This window comes from Microcebus murinus, chromosome 19 (assembly GCF_040939455.1).
Source record: "Microcebus murinus isolate Inina chromosome 19, M.murinus_Inina_mat1.0, whole genome shotgun sequence".
Lineage (NCBI taxonomy): Eukaryota > Metazoa > Chordata > Mammalia > Primates > Cheirogaleidae > Microcebus > Microcebus murinus.
In genome coordinates this window covers 36,731,746-36,752,320 of record NC_134122.1, presented here as the reverse complement: position 1 = coordinate 36,752,320, position 20,575 = coordinate 36,731,746, and the positions used below count along the sequence as shown (strand labels likewise).

At 41.0% G+C, this 20,575-nt stretch overlaps 1 protein-coding gene across 1 annotated transcript in view; it reads left to right on the top strand.

The window, feature by feature from the left end:
• The first annotated feature begins 10,110 nt into the window (after positions 1 to 10,110).
• Positions 10,111 to 20,575, top strand: part of VKORC1L1 (vitamin K epoxide reductase complex subunit 1L1) — a 61,526-nt gene continuing 51,061 nt past the window's right edge. Inside the window, exon 1 of the mRNA XM_012764096.2 lies at positions 10,111 to 10,421. Coding sequence (XP_012619550.1) covers positions 10,228 to 10,421 — 194 coding nt within the window. The 5' untranslated portion in view covers positions 10,111 to 10,227. The remainder of the gene's footprint in view (positions 10,422 to 20,575) is intronic.

The window sequence follows — 20,575 nt, the reverse complement described above, 5'->3', positions numbered from 1 at the left end:
TTCTGGGACCAGCATCCAGGGCTGCAGCTCCAGCCTTCCATTGCCTGTGCCGGTTTGAAGGTCTTTCTTTCCCTGGCACCCGGTGATGTGCCTTTCTTCCTGCCAAGCTCAGCTATGTGTTTAAGCTTTTTTCCCCCTAGAATATTTTATTCAGTATTTCTGTATTATTTATTTGAGACAGAGTCTCACTCTGTTGCCCAAGCTAGAGTGCAGGAGCCCCTGCAACCAGCCTTCCCTGTCTTTTTGATAAAAGCTATTTTAAGTAGGCTGAGATTATATCTCCTTTTGGTTTTTTTGGGTTTTTTTGAGACAGAGCTTCACTCTGTTGCCCAGGCTAGAGTGCCATGGCATCATCATAGCTCACAGCAACGTCAAATTCTTGGGCTTAGGTGATCCTACTGCCTCAGCCTCTGAAGTAGCTGGGACTACAGCATTTTTCTTTCATACATAGAGACAAGGATTAAGATAAAAATAGCTCGTATTTATTGAACACTTACTATGTGCCAGGTACCATGCTTTTAATCCTCTTCAAACCCTCTGAGGCAAATACTACTGCTATCTGCCATCTCCATTTTATAGCTGAAGATACAAAGGGAGGTTAAGTACCTTGTTAGGCACACACAGTGAGCAAACTGGTAGAGCTGGGATTCCATTCCAGACTCTGTTGTGTTTTTTGTTTGTTTTTGAGACAGAGCCTTTCTCTGTTGCCCAGGCTCAAGCTTGGGGTGGCTGTAGAAATTTCTTAAAATAAGAGAACAATGAACATTGCCACATTGATTGACTCTTCCTTTTATGAAAGATTTCTCTGTAACATGTGATGTTATTTGATAGCATTTTACCCATCACAGAACTTCTTTCAAAACTGGCGTCAGACCTCTCAGACACTGCCACTGCTTTATCAACTAAATTTATGCACTATTTCAAATTCTTTGCTGTCACTTAAACAATATTCACAGCATCTTCAGGAGTAGATTCCATCTCAAGAAACCACTTTCTTTGTTCACCCATAAGAAGCAATTTTTCTTTCTTTCTTTCTTTCTTTCTTTCTTTCTCTCTTTCTTTCTTTCTTTCTTTCTTTCTTTCTTTCTTTCTTTCTTTCTTTCTTTCTTTCTTTCTTTCTTTCTTTCCTTCCTTCCTTCCTTCCTTCCTTCCTTCCTTCCTTCCTTCCTTCCTTCCTTCCTTCCTTCCTTCCTTCTTTCCTTCCTTCTCTCTCTCTCTCTTTCTCTCTTTCTTTCTCTCTCTCTCTCTTTCTCTCTTTCTTTCTCTCTTTCTTTCTTGTTGAGACAGAGTCTCACTCTGTTGTCCAGGCTAGAGTGCCATCCCGTCAGCCTAGCTCACAGCAACCTCCAACTCCTGGAAGTGCCATGGCATCAGCCTAGCTCACAGCAACCTCAAACTTCTGGCCTCAAGTGATCCTCCTGCCTCAGCCTCTGAAGTAGCTGGGACTATAGGCATGTGCCACCACACCTGGCTAAGTTTTCTATTTTTTGTAGAGACAGGGTTTTGCTCTTGCTTCGACTGACAACCCAACTAATATTGCCTCTCTGCATTTAATCCACCAATTCCTCTGATGCTCAAAATTTGCCTACATTCAATATGCTTTTGTGAACTCTATTTCTTATACAAAAGGCAAGGTTTTTCTTGTGCTATGTGCAACTCGTGGCTGAAAGGGTCTCAGAAGGGGCCTTGTTCTTAACACAGAGAAGCCTCTTCTAAAAAATATTTTCTATATCAGCAAGACTAATGAAACCTGAAAAAATCACCAACTAAATTATAAAACAAAGTAAAGCCTTTTGTTAACTATTTTTGAATAATTTATTCTTGGGCTTCCTGTGACTTGTTGAGGAACTACGTAGAGTATCTTGGGAAGTTTCTAATTAGGGAGTTTTAAAATAAACAAAATGATAAACATCCATAGGAGTTATATTTGAAGACAGCTGCTTTTAAAAGCACACAGCCCCACCAGGAATTTAGCATCTTGGCAGGGGTTTATTATTTTATGTTTTACTTTAAACAGAAAGCATGCACACTGATGAGCTCAAAAGTGTTTTTGTCCTCATATAGTAAAGAAAATATATGCAAGGAGAGGAAGAATGTGGCACGCAGGGAGAGCCAGGCGCCGCTGGTATTTGGTTTCACTGCTAGCTGGAGTGTGGACTGTGGCAAATTAACTCACCTCTTCATGAGGGAAGTTATTAAGTAATTCATGAGAGGAGCCTCCTCAGAGAATCTCAGAAACCCTTAGGGAGGGAACCAGGTAAAGTTCCCAGGGCTTGCACAAGTCACACAGGAGTTTGAGTATTCAGGGAATAGAATGCTGGAGAATGCAGAGTCATTTATGTTAGCCAAAGAGGGTGGAAAACGGATTGGATGTGGTGGCTTATGCCTGGAATCCCCGCACTTTGGGAGGCTGTAGACCAGAAGATCCCTTGTGGGCAGGAGTTCGAGACCAGCGTGGGAAATATAGTGAGACCCCATCTTCACGAAAAATAAAGCAACATTCTTTTTTCTCCCATGGTTCTGAGAGTCAGCCAGGTTCCGCTAGGTGGTTTTCACTCTGGTCTCTCATGCTATTGCGGTGGCTAGGACAGGAGTCATCTCCAAGGCTTCTTCAGTCCCATATCTGGCAACTGATGTTGGCTGTCACTAGAGACCCGAGCTGGGACTGTTGACTGTAAAGATCTAAATGCAGCCTCTCCCTGCGGTCTGGACTTCCTCACGGCATGGTGGCTGGGTTCAAAGGGCAAGCATCCCAAGAAGACCATGGAGAAATGGTGTCACCTTCTCTGATCTACTTTGAATCACTTCTGCCAGTCACAGACCCTCTTGGATTCAAGGGGCAGGAGCACAGACCCAGCCTCTCAATGGAAGTGGTGTAAGGTCCCATTGGAGGAAGAGCACGTGGGATGGGAGAGCTTGTTGTAGCCATCTTGGAAAATGCACTCTGCCGCAGAGAGCAAGTACGCTGAGTGGAACATTGGGGTTTAAGAGTCTAGAAATCTCGCCACTTGAAGGATCATGAGAGCCAACCGTGTGGCTCAGCGTAAGTGATGTGGAAGCAAAGGTCACCAGAGTTGAGGAAGACGTGGAAGAATGACTCAGAGGAATTGCACAGTCACCGGATGGACACTGACATGGCCAGGAAAGCAGAAGGGTGTAAAAGAGGCGTGGCGAAGGCAGAAAGGGCAAAACACTATTTTATATGCTTTTGCCTTTTTTTTCTAAGGTGGTAGAAAAATTTATCTCTGTGGAGGGACTTCCTTTTTGTTTGGGAAAAGATATTTGCTGTGGGCCTGTTGTTCGCACTAACATTTTTTGAGTGCCCATTCATTCATTCAAAATATACTTACTGGGTAAGTATACTCTGTGGTCAGGTCCTGTTCTAGATGCTGATACAATGGTTAACAAACAAGGATCTCTGCTCTGTGGGGCTTATGGAGACAGACATAAACAAGATAAATAAGCACAATACATATTATATTATGTGGTGATAAATGCTAAGGAAAATAACTCAAATCTGTGTGTAGTAGCTAATAGCATAGGGGTTAAGAGCATGGGCCCAGGAGCCAGACTGCTGGAGTCCGAATCCCAGTTCTGCAACTTGTTAGCTGTGTGATTTGGGGCAGGTTACTTCACCTCTCTGAGCCTCAGTTTCCTTAATAGTAAAACTAGAATACAATAGTTCCTACATCAAAAGTTGTTGTCAAGATTAAATAAGTTAATACAGGCAAAGAGCTTAGAATAGGCTGACAGGGATGTGAAGCCTCGTCGCAGGCTTTGGGGAAGTTGTGGCATCGGGGTTCCTACTGAGCTCTGAGACCAAGCCTAAGCTGATCAGCCTGCCAGCACTGTGGTGCATGGAGCTTGGGAGAGAAAGACTTCAGCAGAGACACATCATAGGGGCCTCAGGATAGCAGAGTGCAGAGGGAATTTCAGCAGACTTTAGGGTGTAGCCCTGGGTCCAGCCTACTGCAGACTACAGGGGAGCCACCTCTGTTTTCACCATGAAGCAGGAACAAGGAAAGACGGGCACTTGGTCACAGCGATAGAGTAGACTAGAAGGGGCAGGCTGGGGAATGGTCATTACATTCCGGTGACGAGCATCCGTATCAGACTGAGTGGTGGTCTATCAGAGGGAAGCCACACGGGGGGACAGAAAGAGGGGGATACTGGACTCCAACAGGCCTGGTGCTAATTGGAATTCTACCTCCTACAGTAATTGGGCAAGTCACTTAATCCTCTGAGACTTACTTTTCTAGAACAAAAAGTGGTGAGGACACCTACCTTGTACAGATCATAAAAATTTTAGATATAACAGAGCATCCAGCATGTGGATGTGTGCTCAGTGGGAGTCTCTTCTTTGCCTGGTGGGTCAGCAGGTCATCTGCACCCCAAGGATGTTTACTGCTCCACTCCTCATCCAGTTTTTAAAAATGAGCATTTTCTCTGCACTGACAATAATGAAATGATAGCAGAATTCATCATCCTTGAATGTGAAAAACGTCTCTTAAGAAGATGCTCTCTTTGAATGGTGTTTTCCTGAAGGGTCTTGGGCTTTCAGTCTCTCCTATAGAAAGATTTCTGGTCAGCAACTGCTGCACCTTGAGGGTCTTGCTCTATCCTTGCTGTGATCTTTTCCAAAACATTGGCATAACATTCAGAGCACAGAATTGTAAGTCAGCAAAGCAAGTCTGGGGGCATGAACAAGCTTGTAGAAACGTTTTTGGATTTCTGGTTCGGGTATGATGAATTGAGCCAACACATATCTCCTTTTTAGTACAAATACAAAAATACTGAATAAAATATTCTAGGGGGAAAAAAGCTTAAACACATAGCTGAGCTTGGCAGGAAGAAAGGCACATCACCGGGTGCCAGGGAAAGAAAGACCTTCAAACCGGCACAGGCAATGGAAGGCTGGAGCTGCAGCCCTGGATGCTGGTCCCAGAAACTGGGGGCTCCAGGGGGAGGCAGAGCAGAGACCCCTGCCAACCTGTCTGTCCCTCAGTGAAAGGGAATTGGGGGAGGGTCTCTGGGAGCACAGAGCAGAGGTTGCCTGAAGGAGGTGGCATTTAAGCTGGTCTCATTCATTCATTCACCAAGTAATTCTCGAGCACCTGTTACTGTGTCAAGCACTGTACCAACTGCTGGGAATAACACAGACCCTGTCACTGGTCTCATTAAGCCTCATGTGAGCTCAGTAAGTCACATACCATAAAACTCACCCTTTTGAACTACACAACTTGGCAGTTTTTAGTATATTCATAGAGTTGCTCATCCATCACTGCTATCAAATTCCAGAACACTTTCGTTATCCTGAAAAGAAACACTGTACCCATCAGCAGATTAGCAGTCACCCCCCATTCTCCCCTAGCCCAGGCCATGGCAATCGCTAATCTTTTTTCTCTTTCTAGACTTGCCTATCCCGGACATTTTGTGTAAACGGAATCATACAAGATGTGGCCTTTTATGTCTGTGTCTGGCTTCTTTCACTTAGCATAATGTTTTTGAGGTTATCTATGTTGTAGCGTGTATCGGTATTTCATTCCTTTTCATGGCTAATGCTCCAGTGTGTGCATATAGCACATTTTGTTTATCCATTCATCAACTGATGGGTATCTTTAGCCATGAGGAATGGTGCTGCAATGAACATCCATGTACAAGTTTTTGTGTAGACAGATGTTTTCAATTCCCTTGAGTATATACCTAGGGGTGGAATTGCTGGATCATACAGTAACCCTATATTTAACACTTTGAGGAGCTGCCAAATTATTTTCCAAGAGCCTGCACCATATTCTGTTTCCACCAGCAATGTTATGAGCGTTTCATCTATGTACAGATTTTGAAGTTTACATTCTTGGATTGACACAAAGGACCTCTCAGAACTGTGCCCCCTCCCCCCAGTCCCAGAAACCCTTAGCTGCCACCTGGCACTACCGAAAGGCTGATGACCAGCTTTACCTGCCTGGGAGCAGAGGAGCTGCTTCTGTACAGTGACAAGGGGTTCTTCTCTGGGACTGTCCAACAGGGACAGCCTCACCCAGCTGCTTCCCCCCAGAACATGATCTCTGTGAGGCAAGAGTGGTTTGTCATCTTCTCTACTGTGGCCCAACCCCTGTAACTGTGCCTGGTACAAAGTAGTGCTCAATAAATATTTGTGGAATAAATGAATGGATTAGCTTCCTGCTTTGCCTGCCCAGTTACCCCTTCCTGCTTCTTCTTCTCCTTCTTCTTCTTTTGTTTTTAGACAGGATCTCACTATTTTGCCCAGGCTAGAGTACAGTGATAGCATCAAAGCTCACTGCAACATCAAACTCCTAGGCTTAAGCAATCCTCCTGCCTCAGCCTTCTGAGTAGCTGGGACTACAGGGTCACACCACCACACCTGGCTAATTTTTCTATTTTATGTAGAGAAGGGGTCTCACTCTTGCTCAGGCTGGTCTCGAACTCCTGACTTCAAGCAATCCCCCAGTCTTAGCCTCCCAAAGTGCTAGGGCTACAGGTATGAGCCACCATGCCTGGCTCCTTCCTGAGTCTAGGAACAGCACTTTTCTTGTTCTTTGGGAGGACTGGTCCTTTGTAAAATCTAACCTGTTGTTCTGTGGGGGCTGCTATCCTCAGCACTCTCTCTGTCTAGCTATAGTGTATATTTTTTACATTGGAATTAAGGGATATGTTAAAAGACACAATTGCAACAAACTTAGTTTTAGGTCTAATTGGCTTTATTAGTAATTCATGACTCGGGCAGCATCTCATCTAAAGATTTAGATAAGGCGTTCCACTGTGCATGGCAGAGCAGTCAGCTTTTGTAAGGTAGCTTGAGTAGGAACAAGGAAACAGCATGAGACAAAAAGCAGATTGGTTAATGTCAGATTACTTGGGGTTACTTTCCTTATAGGTGTTAAAGCAGAGGGGACTTCCTTATCATGCCAGCTAAAACTGGAGTGTTTGGGAAGTTGGCTATCATCTCTCTCCTGATTTCTTGGAAGATCAGATAAACAACTTAATTTTGGATGGATGATGTGGAACTTTAGTGTGACCTCATTTTGGTTTGGCCTGTTGGGGCCTGGCATAGGAGCTCAGCCCCAAACAATGGCCTCCATTGAGAGGTAGTCCCCTCCTGGTAGAAGAAAGCAGATACAAGATGGAAGAGCTGCTGGGGCCACTTTTCCTTCTTCGAAAAGCTGACCTGAGAGAACAAAGTCGACACATACAGGGGGGAAATGGAGAGAGAGTCCTGATGAGGTTTGAGTCCCTGGTCTGGAGGGCTGTGTTTGTGTCACCAGGGTCCTGACTATTACCATAGAGGTGGGAAAGCCTTCCAGGAGAAAGAGGTATCTGAGCTGTGGATAAGCTAGAGTTTGTGTGAAAGCTCCAAGGTGAGAGGTGGTGGAATGTGTATGAGGAATTCAAAGAAGTCTGTTCTGCTGATCAGCAAAAAAAAGTAGTATTAAGACAGGGAAAGGCAAGCCACAGTATAGGAGAAGCCACCTGCAGCAAACATGCCTGACAAAGGACTTGTACTAGAATATATAAAGAACTTCTTAAGCCAAGAAGAAAAAGATAGACAACCTATTTTTTAAAGTGGAAAAAGAATTGAATGGCACTTCACAAAAGAGACCATCTAAGTGGTCAATAAGCACATGAAAAGTGCTCAAACTCATTAGTCAACAGGAAAAGGCAATTTTAAAACCACAATGAGATCTCTCTTTACAGCCAACAAAATGTCTTTTATTAAAAGCACTGACAATGCCAAGGGTTGGTGAGGATGTGGAGTAACAGGAACTCTCACGCATTGCTAGACGGAATTGAAATGGGTACAACCACACTGGAAAGCCGTTTGGTAGTGTGGTGGCGGTGGTGGCACCTCACTCAGACCTCGGCTTCAAGAGAGCCTGATCCAAGGGGCGAGCTGGTCTAGAGACTTCAGCTGCTGCACCTTTGGGTCTACCATAGTGCCCATGCTGAGGCACGCTCGCCCCGGGTTGCTCCCAGCCAATGACTGAGCATGGCAGGGGTACTAAGTTTGCGCCATTCCTGCCTTACAAACAGCTCCTATAATGAACGGTGCACTCTGGGGCTCCTTGTCAACCTGGCTGAGACTGCAGTGCTCCCACACCTGTCAGACCTGCCTTGTGGCCAGGACGGTCGCCATGCCTACTCCTGCTCCCTCTCTTGTTTATCCTGCGAGGGTGCTTTCCTTTCTTAAAATTTTGCACATCGAATTCCACCTTGGTGTCTGCTTCTTCGAGCACCTGAATCAACAAAGGCAATATTCACTAATACTGTCTCACTCAAGTCATTCCACTCCTGATGTGCTCCCAATAGGAACGAGTGCTCATGTCCACCAAAAGACGTTTATAGAATGTTCACAGCAGTTTTACTCGTGCAATAGCTAAAAACGGACCAAACATCCATCGACAACAGAATGGATAAATAAAATTGTGGTAATCCATAAAATGGACTATTACACAGTAATAAAAAATAACAATTGCTATGTATAATAAGATGAATAAACCTCACAGACATAATGAATGAAAGAAATCAGATGACCAAGAGAGTGAGTAAAGGAATCCAGAGGACAGAGGTTGCAGGAGTCCACTTAGATTGAAGAAAACCATTAGGTAATTGGAGTGGGGATCTTTTGGAGGACTGTGATAGCCTCCTCCCTCCTGCTATTTCATGCCTTCTGTAATCCTCTCCTTTAGAACATGGGCTGGACCTAGACTATCTTCTAAGTAGTAACAGAATATGTAAAAGTAATGGGATGTCAGTTTCCAAGATTAGGTAACCAAAAAAGACTGTAATCTCTCTCTCTCTCTCTGAACCCTTGTGCTGGGGTAAGCCAACTGCTTCTTACGGAGAGGTGCAAGTGGCAAGAAACATACATCTCCAGCCAACAGCCAGAGAGGAGGATCTGAGGCCTGCCAGCAGCCACAGGAATGGGCTTGAAGGAAGATTCTCTAGCGTTGAGATGACTACAGCTCTGGCAGATACCTTGATTATAGCCTCACGAAAGACCCTGAGCCACAGGACACACAGATTCCTGGATTTTCCCATAGAAACAGCGAGAAAATAAGTTTATTATTCGTTTTAAGCTGCTAAATTTGGGGTAATTTTTACCCAACAATAGACAACCAATACAAAGCCATTGCTTATTACTGAAAATCACCACTTAAAGCCGCTGAAAATTTGAGTGCCACAACCACGGGAAAGCTGACAATCTCCAAGAACACTGTGTTTCTTCTTATAGACGGCAAGAAGCACATACCTGTGTTTTCTGTTAGCACATACCTATGTTTTCTTTTAGTTTCAGCCACCAGGAAGCTCAGAGCCAGACTATGGTGCAACTTTAATAATTGTGCAAGCCCTTATGGCTTGCTTATCTGTGTTCTTACTCCCGGTCTTTCATTTTATTCTGACGTGTCTTTTACTCTTGATCCCAATTTTTTAGTTCAACTTTATATTTTTCTGTGTTATATGAATTATGATAAGCCAACTCAACTTCAAGTTACAGAGAAGCAAGGCATTCATAAATCAGTTTTTAAAAATAGCTTTTCATTTAGAAAATGATTTTGCATATTAAAAAAAAGTTTTGCACATGTTGAACACAAGGTGCCTGGAGGTAGTGGTGGGAAAGATCAGGTCATAAGAACGTGGCTCAGGAGCTCGGGGATTGGGTCAGAAATATCAAGTGATAACGACAAAAAAGAGAGAAAGGCTGGCAATTGATTGCCGTCCCCAGAGGGAGGGGCCAAGGGCTTGCCTAGTAACCCACAGTGGTATCTCCGAAATTTATGAAATTTATTCCTCGCACCGCTCCCCGAAGGCCCCCACGCACTACCCCGCCCTTGCTCCTCTAGCCCCGCCCACTCTCCGGGCCCGCCCACCCTCGACTCCGCCCACCGCGCGCGCCGCGCCGCCTCGGTCTCCGCCGGCCGGTCCGGCCTCCCCGGCGGTTGCGCGCTCCGCCTCCTCCCTCTGCGCCCGCGCGCGCCTTCCCCGCCCTGCCCGGCTCACTCCTTTCGGGGCGGTTGGGCCGCGCGCCTGTGGGGGCGGGGCCCGGAGGAGGCGACCGAGCCAATGGGGCGCGGCGGCGGCGGCGGCGGTGGCGGCGGCGGCGGAGGCGGCGGCGGCAGCGGCGGCGGCTGGGTCGGGCCCCGACGGGCGGCGGCGGCTGAGGTGGAGGCGGAGGGAGGCGGCGGCGGCGGCGGCGGCGGAGGGGGGAAGATGGCGGCGCCCGTCCTGCTGAGAGTGTCGGTGCCTCGGTGGGAGCGGGTGGCCCGGTATGCAGTGTGCGCCGCCGGGATCCTGCTCTCCATCTACGCCTACCACGTGGAGCGGGAGAAGGAGCGGGACCCCGAGCACCGGGCCCTCTGCGACCTGGGGCCCTGGGTGAAGTGCTCCGCCGCCCTTGCCTCCAGGTAGCCCGGCTGGGAGGAGTGGGCCGGGAGCGGCCGAGCGGGGCGAGGGCGGAGGCTGGGGGTGGGGAGCGCGCGGCGGGAGCTCGGGCCTGGGGGGCGGCGGGGACCGGACCGCGGAGGGACCGGCGGTGTCGGGCCGGCGTAGGGGGCGGCGGCCGGGTGCTGCTGCCCGGTGGGCGGCCCGAGCCCAGGCCGCCGGGCGGAGGTGGCGGGGCCGCGAGGCCGCCGAGGAGAGGGATGAGGTGGCAGAGTGCAGCCCGGAGGCCGGAGCGGACCCGGAGCAGTTGGGCAGGCTCGGGCCGGGCTGGGGAGGAGCGCGAGGGGTTTGCGGAGGGTGGGTCCGGCCGGCTTGACAGGTTTCCTGGGTTTTGCTGTGGGAGGCGCGTCAGGGGTGTGGGACCCTGTCAGCGGGATCCGTGAGGCCAGTGTCCACCTCCTGTCCCCCGGTCGCTGCAGCCCGAAGCTGTGCGGCCGGCGTGGGCTCAGGGGGGTTGCATTTCCCGCTGTCTTCCTGGTGCTAGGACAGGTGTTTCCGTGGTCAGGCCTCTTTGTACTGTGTAGCGCTAGTGAGAATTTGCAGACTTCTTGAGACGGTGACATTTGCGGGCAAACATGAATTTGACCCTACTCTGGAAGAAGATACTGGCACTTAACATATCTGATTTCTTGGATTCCCCTCGGATATTTCTGTGTGCCCTGGAGGGGGAAATGATCTGAGTTTGGGTCTAGTTTAAGCTTAAATTGAGTAAGAGATGAGTTCGTTATGTGTAGTGATGGTGTTACAGGCATAAGGTTGACTTTTCAGCGTTGTTTTAGTAAAATGGGATATCCACAAGAGATTAAAAATACACACTTTGCTAAACTGGAGCGATTGGTTTGTTTTGCTGATCATTTTAGTTTTTTAAAAAATGTTGTCATTGATTTGTCCGTTACAGTTTATTTTAATGCATTAAATTTTCCTAGGCAAGTTACTTTGAAAAATAGAGTATTTTACATTTTAAAAGTGGCTGCTGTTTTTTCTTATTGGGGAGGTCATTAAAAAATACAGAAAAAGTGAAAGAAATGATTGCAAAATTGGTAGGTTGCAATTTTAATAGAGACCGCCTAATAGTTTGACGTTTGTTAACAGTAACATATGAGCAATTTCTCCTCGTGTTGATCGGTAAATTGGTAGGTAGACAGAAATGTATGTATAGCTCACTAGTTTATTTTAACCCACATACTGTTGATTACATGAATAGTATTGAAGAAAAGAAAATGAACATGCTAGCATTTGTCTTGTTACTGTTTACAAACTTCAGAGTTCCAATCTTTTAGACAGCCTTTTTCATGGACCAGGTACTCTATCTCATTTGCTCTTAAGCCAGAATCCTGTAGCTTTTTAGAGGGGAAATACTTACCATTATGGCTGCAGTACACATACTTATAAATGCATTTAAAATGTAGGTATAAGTTTATAGTGGAAAATACACTGATGTGACAGAAAGCTCACATGTGTTGTTGATCATTTTGAACCAAGTTAATATAGTTATTAGACTCTCAGTTACACTTTGAGAACCACTGAGTATATTTAATGCAAACATTTTTGTTATTTGCCACTTTTGGAAAGGACTTTTAAACTTAAAAGTACCTTGCACCAAAGTTAGTTGAATGAATCAATACCTAATGAAAAGACTATGCAGTAGCATGTTTCAAGTATTTTAAAAACAAAGAACTAAAAATAACATTTGATATTAGTTTAATATGGAATTTAGACAGAATTATTACCAATTTTAGATTTTTTTTTTGAAACATCATGTAGTCTATAGTAAATTTAATGAACCTTTTAACGTTTGTATGTGGAAAGAATACTGTATGCTTAAGTTCTTAAAACTGACTTTTCAGGTCACCCCTGTAATCCTAGCACTATGGGAGGCCAAGGCAGGTGGATCGTTTGAGCTCAAGGGGTTCGAGACCAGCCTGAGCAAGAGCAAGACCCCGTTTCTACTAAAAATAGAAAGAAATTACTTGGATAGCTAAAAATATATGGAAAAAATTAGCCGGGCATGGTGGCACATGCCTGTAGTGCCAGCTACTTGGGAGGCTGGGGCGGGAGGATTGCTTGAGCCCAGGAGTCTGATGTTGCTGTGAGCTAGGCTGACGCCATGGGGCGACAGAATGAGACTCTGTCTCAAAAAAAAGAAAAAAACCTGACTTTTCTTTAAAAGTAGTATTGTCGAACCACATAATAAATTTAGACTGTAAGTAATTCTCATAGTCATATATTCTTCAAGAGCCATGTTTTTGTGCTTTTTTTCCTTTTTAATGAAGTGCCACAAAACATCAAGTAGTATATTAAAAGTATATGTAAGACTAAAAATAACTGGATATCTTTATAGTTATAAATGTGAATTTAATATGTGACTGAAACTGATATTTAATTGTATAGTTCTGTATGTATAATATTTTAACTTTGATGTCTGCTAAAGGATGATAGGAATGAATAAGATATACTAATAAGAGGAGTAAATAACTTACTTGCCATACATACAATGAAATTATTTCAAGAAGTTTATCTAGTTTGATCAGCCTGTTTATAAACTATTTGCAAAATCATATCTATATTTTTTAATTGAGATGTGGAAATTTGGAAATTAAAATGGCCTAAGTCTGATTTATAGACTTTTTTGGAGGGGAAGTCATTAGAAGTTAATAATTTTGTCAAGGTGAAAAGTCTTTAAATGAAAGCTCATTATTGGACACCTCAAGTTAGTTCCTTTGAGTATTGATTGCCATGTAGCAATAGTATTCATAGAAAAGAAAAGAAAGTTTGAGCCCAGGCTCTAGTTAATAGAATTGAAGAAAAGTTAACGGACGGCAAAGATCCTGAGGGAAGTTCTCTTCCATGATCCATGTCAACCCGTGACTTTGGATTGTTTAAACTCACTTTATTCTCATTTGTCAATCCTTAGATATCCTAATCCAGATAGAATAAGGTAGAGATTAATGAGAGAATCTTGAGGGGCATGTGTGTCTATGTATAAGTCCTTTAGTGTTTTGACAGGCATAATTATGTAAAGGAATAGTTTCAGATTTTTAGATTTCAAAAGAAATATTTCCCCCCAAATTCAAAGACTACAGTAAAATTGAAATTTCTTTATTCTACCTAGCATAACCAATAAAAACAGCAAAAGTAATTCACACCACTGCTGTCACTATCATTTCATGTAACGAAAGGATATTTTCACTGTATTTGAAAGAACAGAATCTCAGAATAAAAGATCATTTAGCTTTATTGAAAAGTTTACTTTCTTGTCCTTATTTTTCCCCATTTTTACACAAAGTGGTAAAAACTCTACTGCAAGCCTGTACCAGGCTACCAGTCAATATTAAGTAAGCAACCTCTGCCCTTTTGGTTTGGTGCACTGAGGTCCAATCCAACGAATCTGGGTGCACTCGTAGCTCTGCCACATCTTAGACTTAGGGCCTCAAGCTAGTCACTTACATTCATGAAGCCTCAGTTTCTTCTTATATTAAATAGGGATATTAAAACCTACTTTGGGGGGGAGGGGGGCGGATATATACATACATAATGAGTGAAATGTGCACCATCTGGGGGATGGTCATGATGGAGACTCAGACTTTTGGGGGGAGGGGGGGAAATGGGCATTTATTGAAACCTTAAAATCTGTACCCTGATAATATGCCGAAAAAAAAAATCATAAAGCTAAAAAAAAAAAAAAAAAACCTACTTTGCCAGATGAATGTTAGGATTAAAGATTATATATGTATGTACCTGAAATATAGCTGTTATTGATTGGAGGTGCTACTTTTTTTTTTTTTTTGCAGTGTCTGGTAATATTAATAAATGCCTTTAAGTATAATAAGTTTCTTGTCTTAGGTATAGTCCTTTATGTATTTAAATGTTATTTTAGTGTTCTTCATTGCTTATTCCGTGGCATAGCATAAAGACTTAAAGTCCACTTAAAACAATTTCAGAAGTAGTATAAGAGAAACAAAAATATATGTGGAATATTTATAGGTATTTCCCATATATATTAGATCCCCTCTAAGAAGGGTATCTGTGTAAGAAAAGTACAAATGATCTTGAGAGGCTAATAGGCCTGACAATTCTGTAGTTCTCAAAACTGTAAAAATAGTATAGTTGTTCCTTGGTATTTGTGGGATATTGGTTCCAGAACCTCTGATTAGGTTATATATTTAAGGCCCACCATCGGCCCTGGGGAACCTGCACATACAAAAATTGGGCCTCCACACACATGAAGGTTTTGTATCTTGAAACTACTGTATTTTCAGTCCTCTTTGGTTGGAAAAGATCTACATAATAAGTGGACCCACATAGTTCAAACCCATGTTGTTTGAGGGTCAATTGTTATTTGAAAATCATTAAGTCTACCAAAAGTTTCCTCGTTTTACCATATTTTGGGCTAGTACCTTTCTCATATCTAAAAAAAAGCACCCTCTATTTATCTCCCATTGAGATAATAAATTTTTGGAATTAGGATAGAACCTAGACATTTTTACTGCTCCTTGCTTTGTCCAACTGATACTTTGAGGTTAATTGACTTGCCCAAGATAACATAGGTAGTAGCAAATTGAGACTAGAAGCCTGGCTTCCAGAGTACTTGTTTAGTCCTCCCCCAACCCTCATTTTAAAAATTAAATTCTTGTATAGGTAATGTATTCCTTGCTTCAGATTTGAAAGATAAAAAAGCATTTATAGTAAAAAGTCTTCCCCGGACATATTGTTGTCCTTCTCCATAAGCAGTTATAAAACTTTTCAGAGCCATTTGATGGGATATACAAACATAAATATGACCATATTATTCTCCCATTTTTAAAAAACATGATGGTATATACATTCTGATCTATATCTTTTTTTTTTTTGCTTAGCATTCTTTCCATCACCACCATACTTTAAGTGCTTATATGTGTATTTAGTGAAATGTTAATAACTGCCAGTGTGTAAAAGAAAATTTGTTCTAGAAGTTTTGACTAACCAAGATGAATTTACGAAATAAAATGCTTATCTTGGTAAGGAAATTTCAGAATATGAACTCAGAGTACATGAGGAATAGAGAGATAACCACCCAGAGGTGAATCTGGACTGCCCTGCATTAGAAATAAATGCTAATACTTATAGATAATGTTTACTATATGCTAGGCAGTATTCTAAATGCTTCATATGTTATTAAATTATCATAACAGTCCCATGAGATAGGTAACTTTTATAACCATTTTACAGGTGAGAAAACTGAGGCACACAGAATGTAAATGAAATTTGATCCAGTTAGCCCTGCTGGCAGACAACTGATTCTAACACCAGGCAATCTGGCTCAAGAGTCCAAGCTCTTCACCACTACTTTAAATTCCTTTTAGATCTAATATTGATATAGTGATACCCATACAAACCAAATTAAAAAAATATTATGCAAATAGTAGTGCCATGTTTTACATCTGTATGACAAAAACGCTTGGAGTTTGTATCATAGGTTTTACCTGTTTAGAACAATCTTTTTGAAAAGCAGGAACTATGAAGGCATGGTATTCAAGAATTAAGTTCTTGAAGTCTTTGTCTTCTAAGCCTAAACGTGTGAAGACCTGGCATTTGTCATACTCAGTGAGTTAACAGGTTGGCTGTGGGGTGAGCTTTTGGGAGGACTTATCAGGTTAGCCTAGGGAAGACAGATAAAGTAGATCTAGGCACCTGGAGGGAGGGAAGAGGGGAGAGTCCCCAGATTCAGTCCAAGCAAGGGATACTCAGGCTGTGCTGGATTGTGTTAGACTTGTATTAGATTACCAGTTTCCAAAATTTGTTTCTCAGAATCCTTGTTCTGTATCAGTTGAAACAGGGCTTTTATGCACATTTGCTTCACATTTTAACATTTTAAATGTTAAAACACTATAAACATTTATACACACTCAAATATATATCATGCTAAATTTTATTAATAATCTAATAACATATTAGAGACTGCTGATTTGTATTGCCAGGTTATCTCAGGTGTGTTCATTCTGAGTGGACAAAACATGCCAGCCTTAAAAGGTTACATACTGTATGATTGCATTTATATCACATTATTGAAATAACAAAACTGTAGAGATGGAGAACAGATTAGTGGTTGCTAGGAGTTAGGAATGGAAGGGGAGGGATTGTGTAAAAGAGGTAGCATGAACAGTTCTGTATCTCAATTGTGGTTACAAACATAAAATTACATAGAACTATGCACACATGCACAAAACATATAAAACTGGTAAAATATGAATAAAGTCTGGATTATACTAAGATTAATTTACTGACTGTTATAGTGTGCTAGAGTTATACAAGTTTTATCATTGGAAGAGGTTGGGTGAAGGGTGCTTGAGACTTCCCTATTCATTTTTATTTCTAAATTCTTGTGGTTTATAATTATAATTTTACAACAAAATTTAACAAAGCAAAAGATGTAATGCATTTAGAATATTTGGGGAAAAATAAGCAAAAGGAAGAAAATTTATGTTATTCATAATATCAACACCCATGATAACAATCCTTGGAATAGAGTTTCTCACTGACTTTGTGCATATACTTGACTTTTTAAAAATGCTATTGATTAGTAAGACTTATATTGGTATTGTAAAAATTTAGGCCAGTGCTTGTTTGTTCATGTAAAATTATATAAGCAAATTCAGCACTACAGAGCTCTCATTGCATTATGTAATAATATGTGACTGACTGCCATGTGACTGACTGACTGCCATAATATCTTGATGTCTTGATTAGTACATATTTTAAGATTTTTATTTTTTACCAAAATCTTTGCGATTACTAAGTATCCACATTCCTTAATGTTATTATAAAATTAATTTGAAAATGTTCTACTTCTTAGACTTCTTTGTGTAATTAAATCCTTAGATAGCATTAATGTGCTGTTTTAAAAAACAATCATTTGCATTAAAAAATTCTTGTCATTTGCATCTGCTTTTCTCTGTGAATCAGGTTTTTCTTGATACTATGCCATCAAAACAAAACAAACTTGACACGAGCTGCCCCAATTTGTGTTTATCAGAAGAGATTTATTGTGTTGTCATTATGTATATTATAAATTTGAGCTTTAAAATACACTAATAGAATAAAATATTGCTTTAATCTGTTTATCATATTCTAGATCCACATAAAATTTCATTTAGAAAAAAGTTCTTTTATTAAAAGATTTTAAAGCAATTGGATATGTTTTATAAGGTTTCTTTTCTTATTACTATCTCTAGGGGAATTTCAGGGACACTGTTGTTGCCACCTTGTGATTATTGATCTTTTTTAAAAAAAAATCATTGCATTTGAGAAGTAAAATAGTGGAAATCCATGACAAAATAAGGAATTAAAGTGAATAGTATACTCAACTCCACTTTAAAAGAGTTTAATTTCTAGACTGACATGGTGGCTCATGCCTGTAATACTACCACTTTGGGAGGCTGAGGCAGGAGGGTTGCTTGAGGCCTAGAGTTCAAGACCAACCTGAGTAAGAGAAGACCTCATCTCCACAAAAAGTAGAAAAATTACCCTGGTGTAGTGGCACACGCCTGTAGTCCTGTGTACTTGGGTGTCTGAGACAGGAAGATTGCATGAGCCCAGGGGTTTGAGGTTGCAGTGAGCTATGATGAGGCCACTGCACTCCAACCTCAGTGACAAAGCAAGACCCTCTCTCAAAAAAAAAAAAAAGTTTAATTTTCATACATGTGGTAATAGTTAAGATCACAGATTCTAGAATCAATATGGGTTGCAGTCTTGGCTCCATCACTTGATCTCTCTGTTGTCTTAGTTTTCTTAAGGGAATTGATGAAACTGAGACATAAAATGAGGGTAATAGTGTTACCTCATAGGATTATTGTGAATATGAAGTACACCTGTACATGTAAATAGTCTTAGTGCCTGGCACAAAGGCACTTTAATACTAACTATTATTAAAGGCACTTTAATAATAACAAACTTAGTTGTTATTATTTTAGAACATGGTTGAGATCACATTGCATTTTATATTTTTCCTCATTTATCATATTACAGCCATTTTCCCATGTCATTAAAAATTCTACCACTAATGTAAGAGAATGTCAGGTGTCCTGTACCCTTGTCAATATTAGGCATTCTCATTTTTTAAAAATTTTTTCCAGTTTGATATAAAATTAGCATCTCATTGTTTTGACTTGCATTCCCCCCCCCAAGTATCAGCAAGGTTTAATGGTTTTCACATTTTTACTATTTGCCTTTTTTCTCCTGAGTCTTGCTTGTGTAGGTCTTAGAATTTTTCACATTGACTTAGACAAATACTTTAAAGGATATTGTATTTGTTGTTAATATTTTTACCATTTTAGTTGTTTTGTTAATTTTTTGTAGTACAGTTTTTTTTAAGTATATGGAAATTTTAATTCTTTCTCTTTGTAATTTTTTAAATATAGGTTTTTAAGGGTTTTTTTTTTTTTTTAAGACAGAGTCTCGCTCTGTTGCCCAGGCTAGGGTGCCATGGCATCAGCCTAGTGCATAGCAACTTCAAACTCCTGGGCTCAAATGATCCTCTTGCCTCAGTCTCCCAAGTAGCTGGGATGCCTGGCTAATTTTTTTTTTTCAGTCACCTGGCTAATTGTTTCTATTTTTAGTAGAGATGGGGTCTCGCTCTTGCTCAGGCTGGTTTCGAACTTGCAACCTCAAGCGATCCTCCCATCTGGGCCTCCCAGAGTGCTAGGATTATAGGTGTGAGCCACTAGCCCATGCTTAAAACTTAAAATTTAAAAGGGCATTTCCCATTCCGATATTAGACAAATGTGTATTTATAATTTCTTTTAGTTTTGAAAAAATGAATTCCTTAATCATCTACAGTGTAGTTTGTCAGGTGTTAGATGAATCTATAACATAATTTTTGTACAGACATTTGTATTTCTCCTGGATATTGCCTGTTCATGTCTTCGCCCATTTTTTTCCCTTTTGGGTTATTTTTTTTTCTTAGTGCTTAGTAGGATTCTTTAGATATCACAATAGTTAATCCTTTGTTATATGTAATACATGTGTTTTCTCCTAGTTTGTTATTTGTCTTTTAATTTTGTTTATTCATATGGAAGTTTTAACTTTTTATGTGGTGAGATCTTTCTCTTCTTTGTAGCTTTTTCTTTAATCTTATTTAGCAAAATTTCTACCATTCCCAGGTTAGTTTTTAAAATTTTTCACATATTTTGTTTGAATTTTTTTTTTAATTTAGCTCTTTCAGTTTGTGTGGAATTTCCTTTTGTGTCTACCGTGAGATAGGGATCTAACTTACTTTTTCCTAAATAGATAGGCTTTTGCCTAACTCCATTTATTGACCTTTTCATATTTAAAATGCCACAAGACTTTCCTGTCTCAGATCTGTTCTAGTGATATGTCTGTCTGTGTTTATCCCATTACCAACCCCCCTATCCCCTGTGGCTTTATATAGTGAGTTTGATATCTAATAGAGCAAATATGCTTGTTTTTAAGGTTTTTTTTTTTTTTTTTAAGCTATTCTCATGCATTTACTGTTTCAGGTGAATTTTTGAATTATTTTGATGGCATTCCAAAAAAAGACACATTGAGGTTTTGATTAAAATTGCACTGAATTTATAGATGAATTTGGGAAAGAGTCAACCTTCACTAACAAAATCTTTCCACCAAGGAACATAATTGTATTTGTTTAATTCTGGAGTTATTTGTCTGATACCATTTTAATGTAAATGATCATTGTGGTTTGGGTTTTTGTGTGTGTGTTCTAAAACAAATGTATTAAAATGATAGTGTTAGCGTAAATTAGTTGGGGAAAACCTCATATAATCTATCCCCTTTTCATTTCTCTGTTCTTTTAATTTTGGGTCTAAAGGGAATTTATCATGGTATATAGTATACGTATATATAAATATATACACATACACACTTAGGCTCTTGTTAAAATTGATAGTATATGATCTCTTTTGCTTACTGTTAATGATTAAGGATTCTAATCAAGTAGATATCAGAACTTACTCTTGTTAATATAATATTTTTACTCTTATTTAAAAAATGTCCTAGAAGGAATTTTGTTTTTTGAAAGAAGTCTTCTAGATAACACATAATTGTGAAAAATTCATACATTATTGCAGCACATAAAGAAGAAATTACCTTCTTAGAAAGCGAG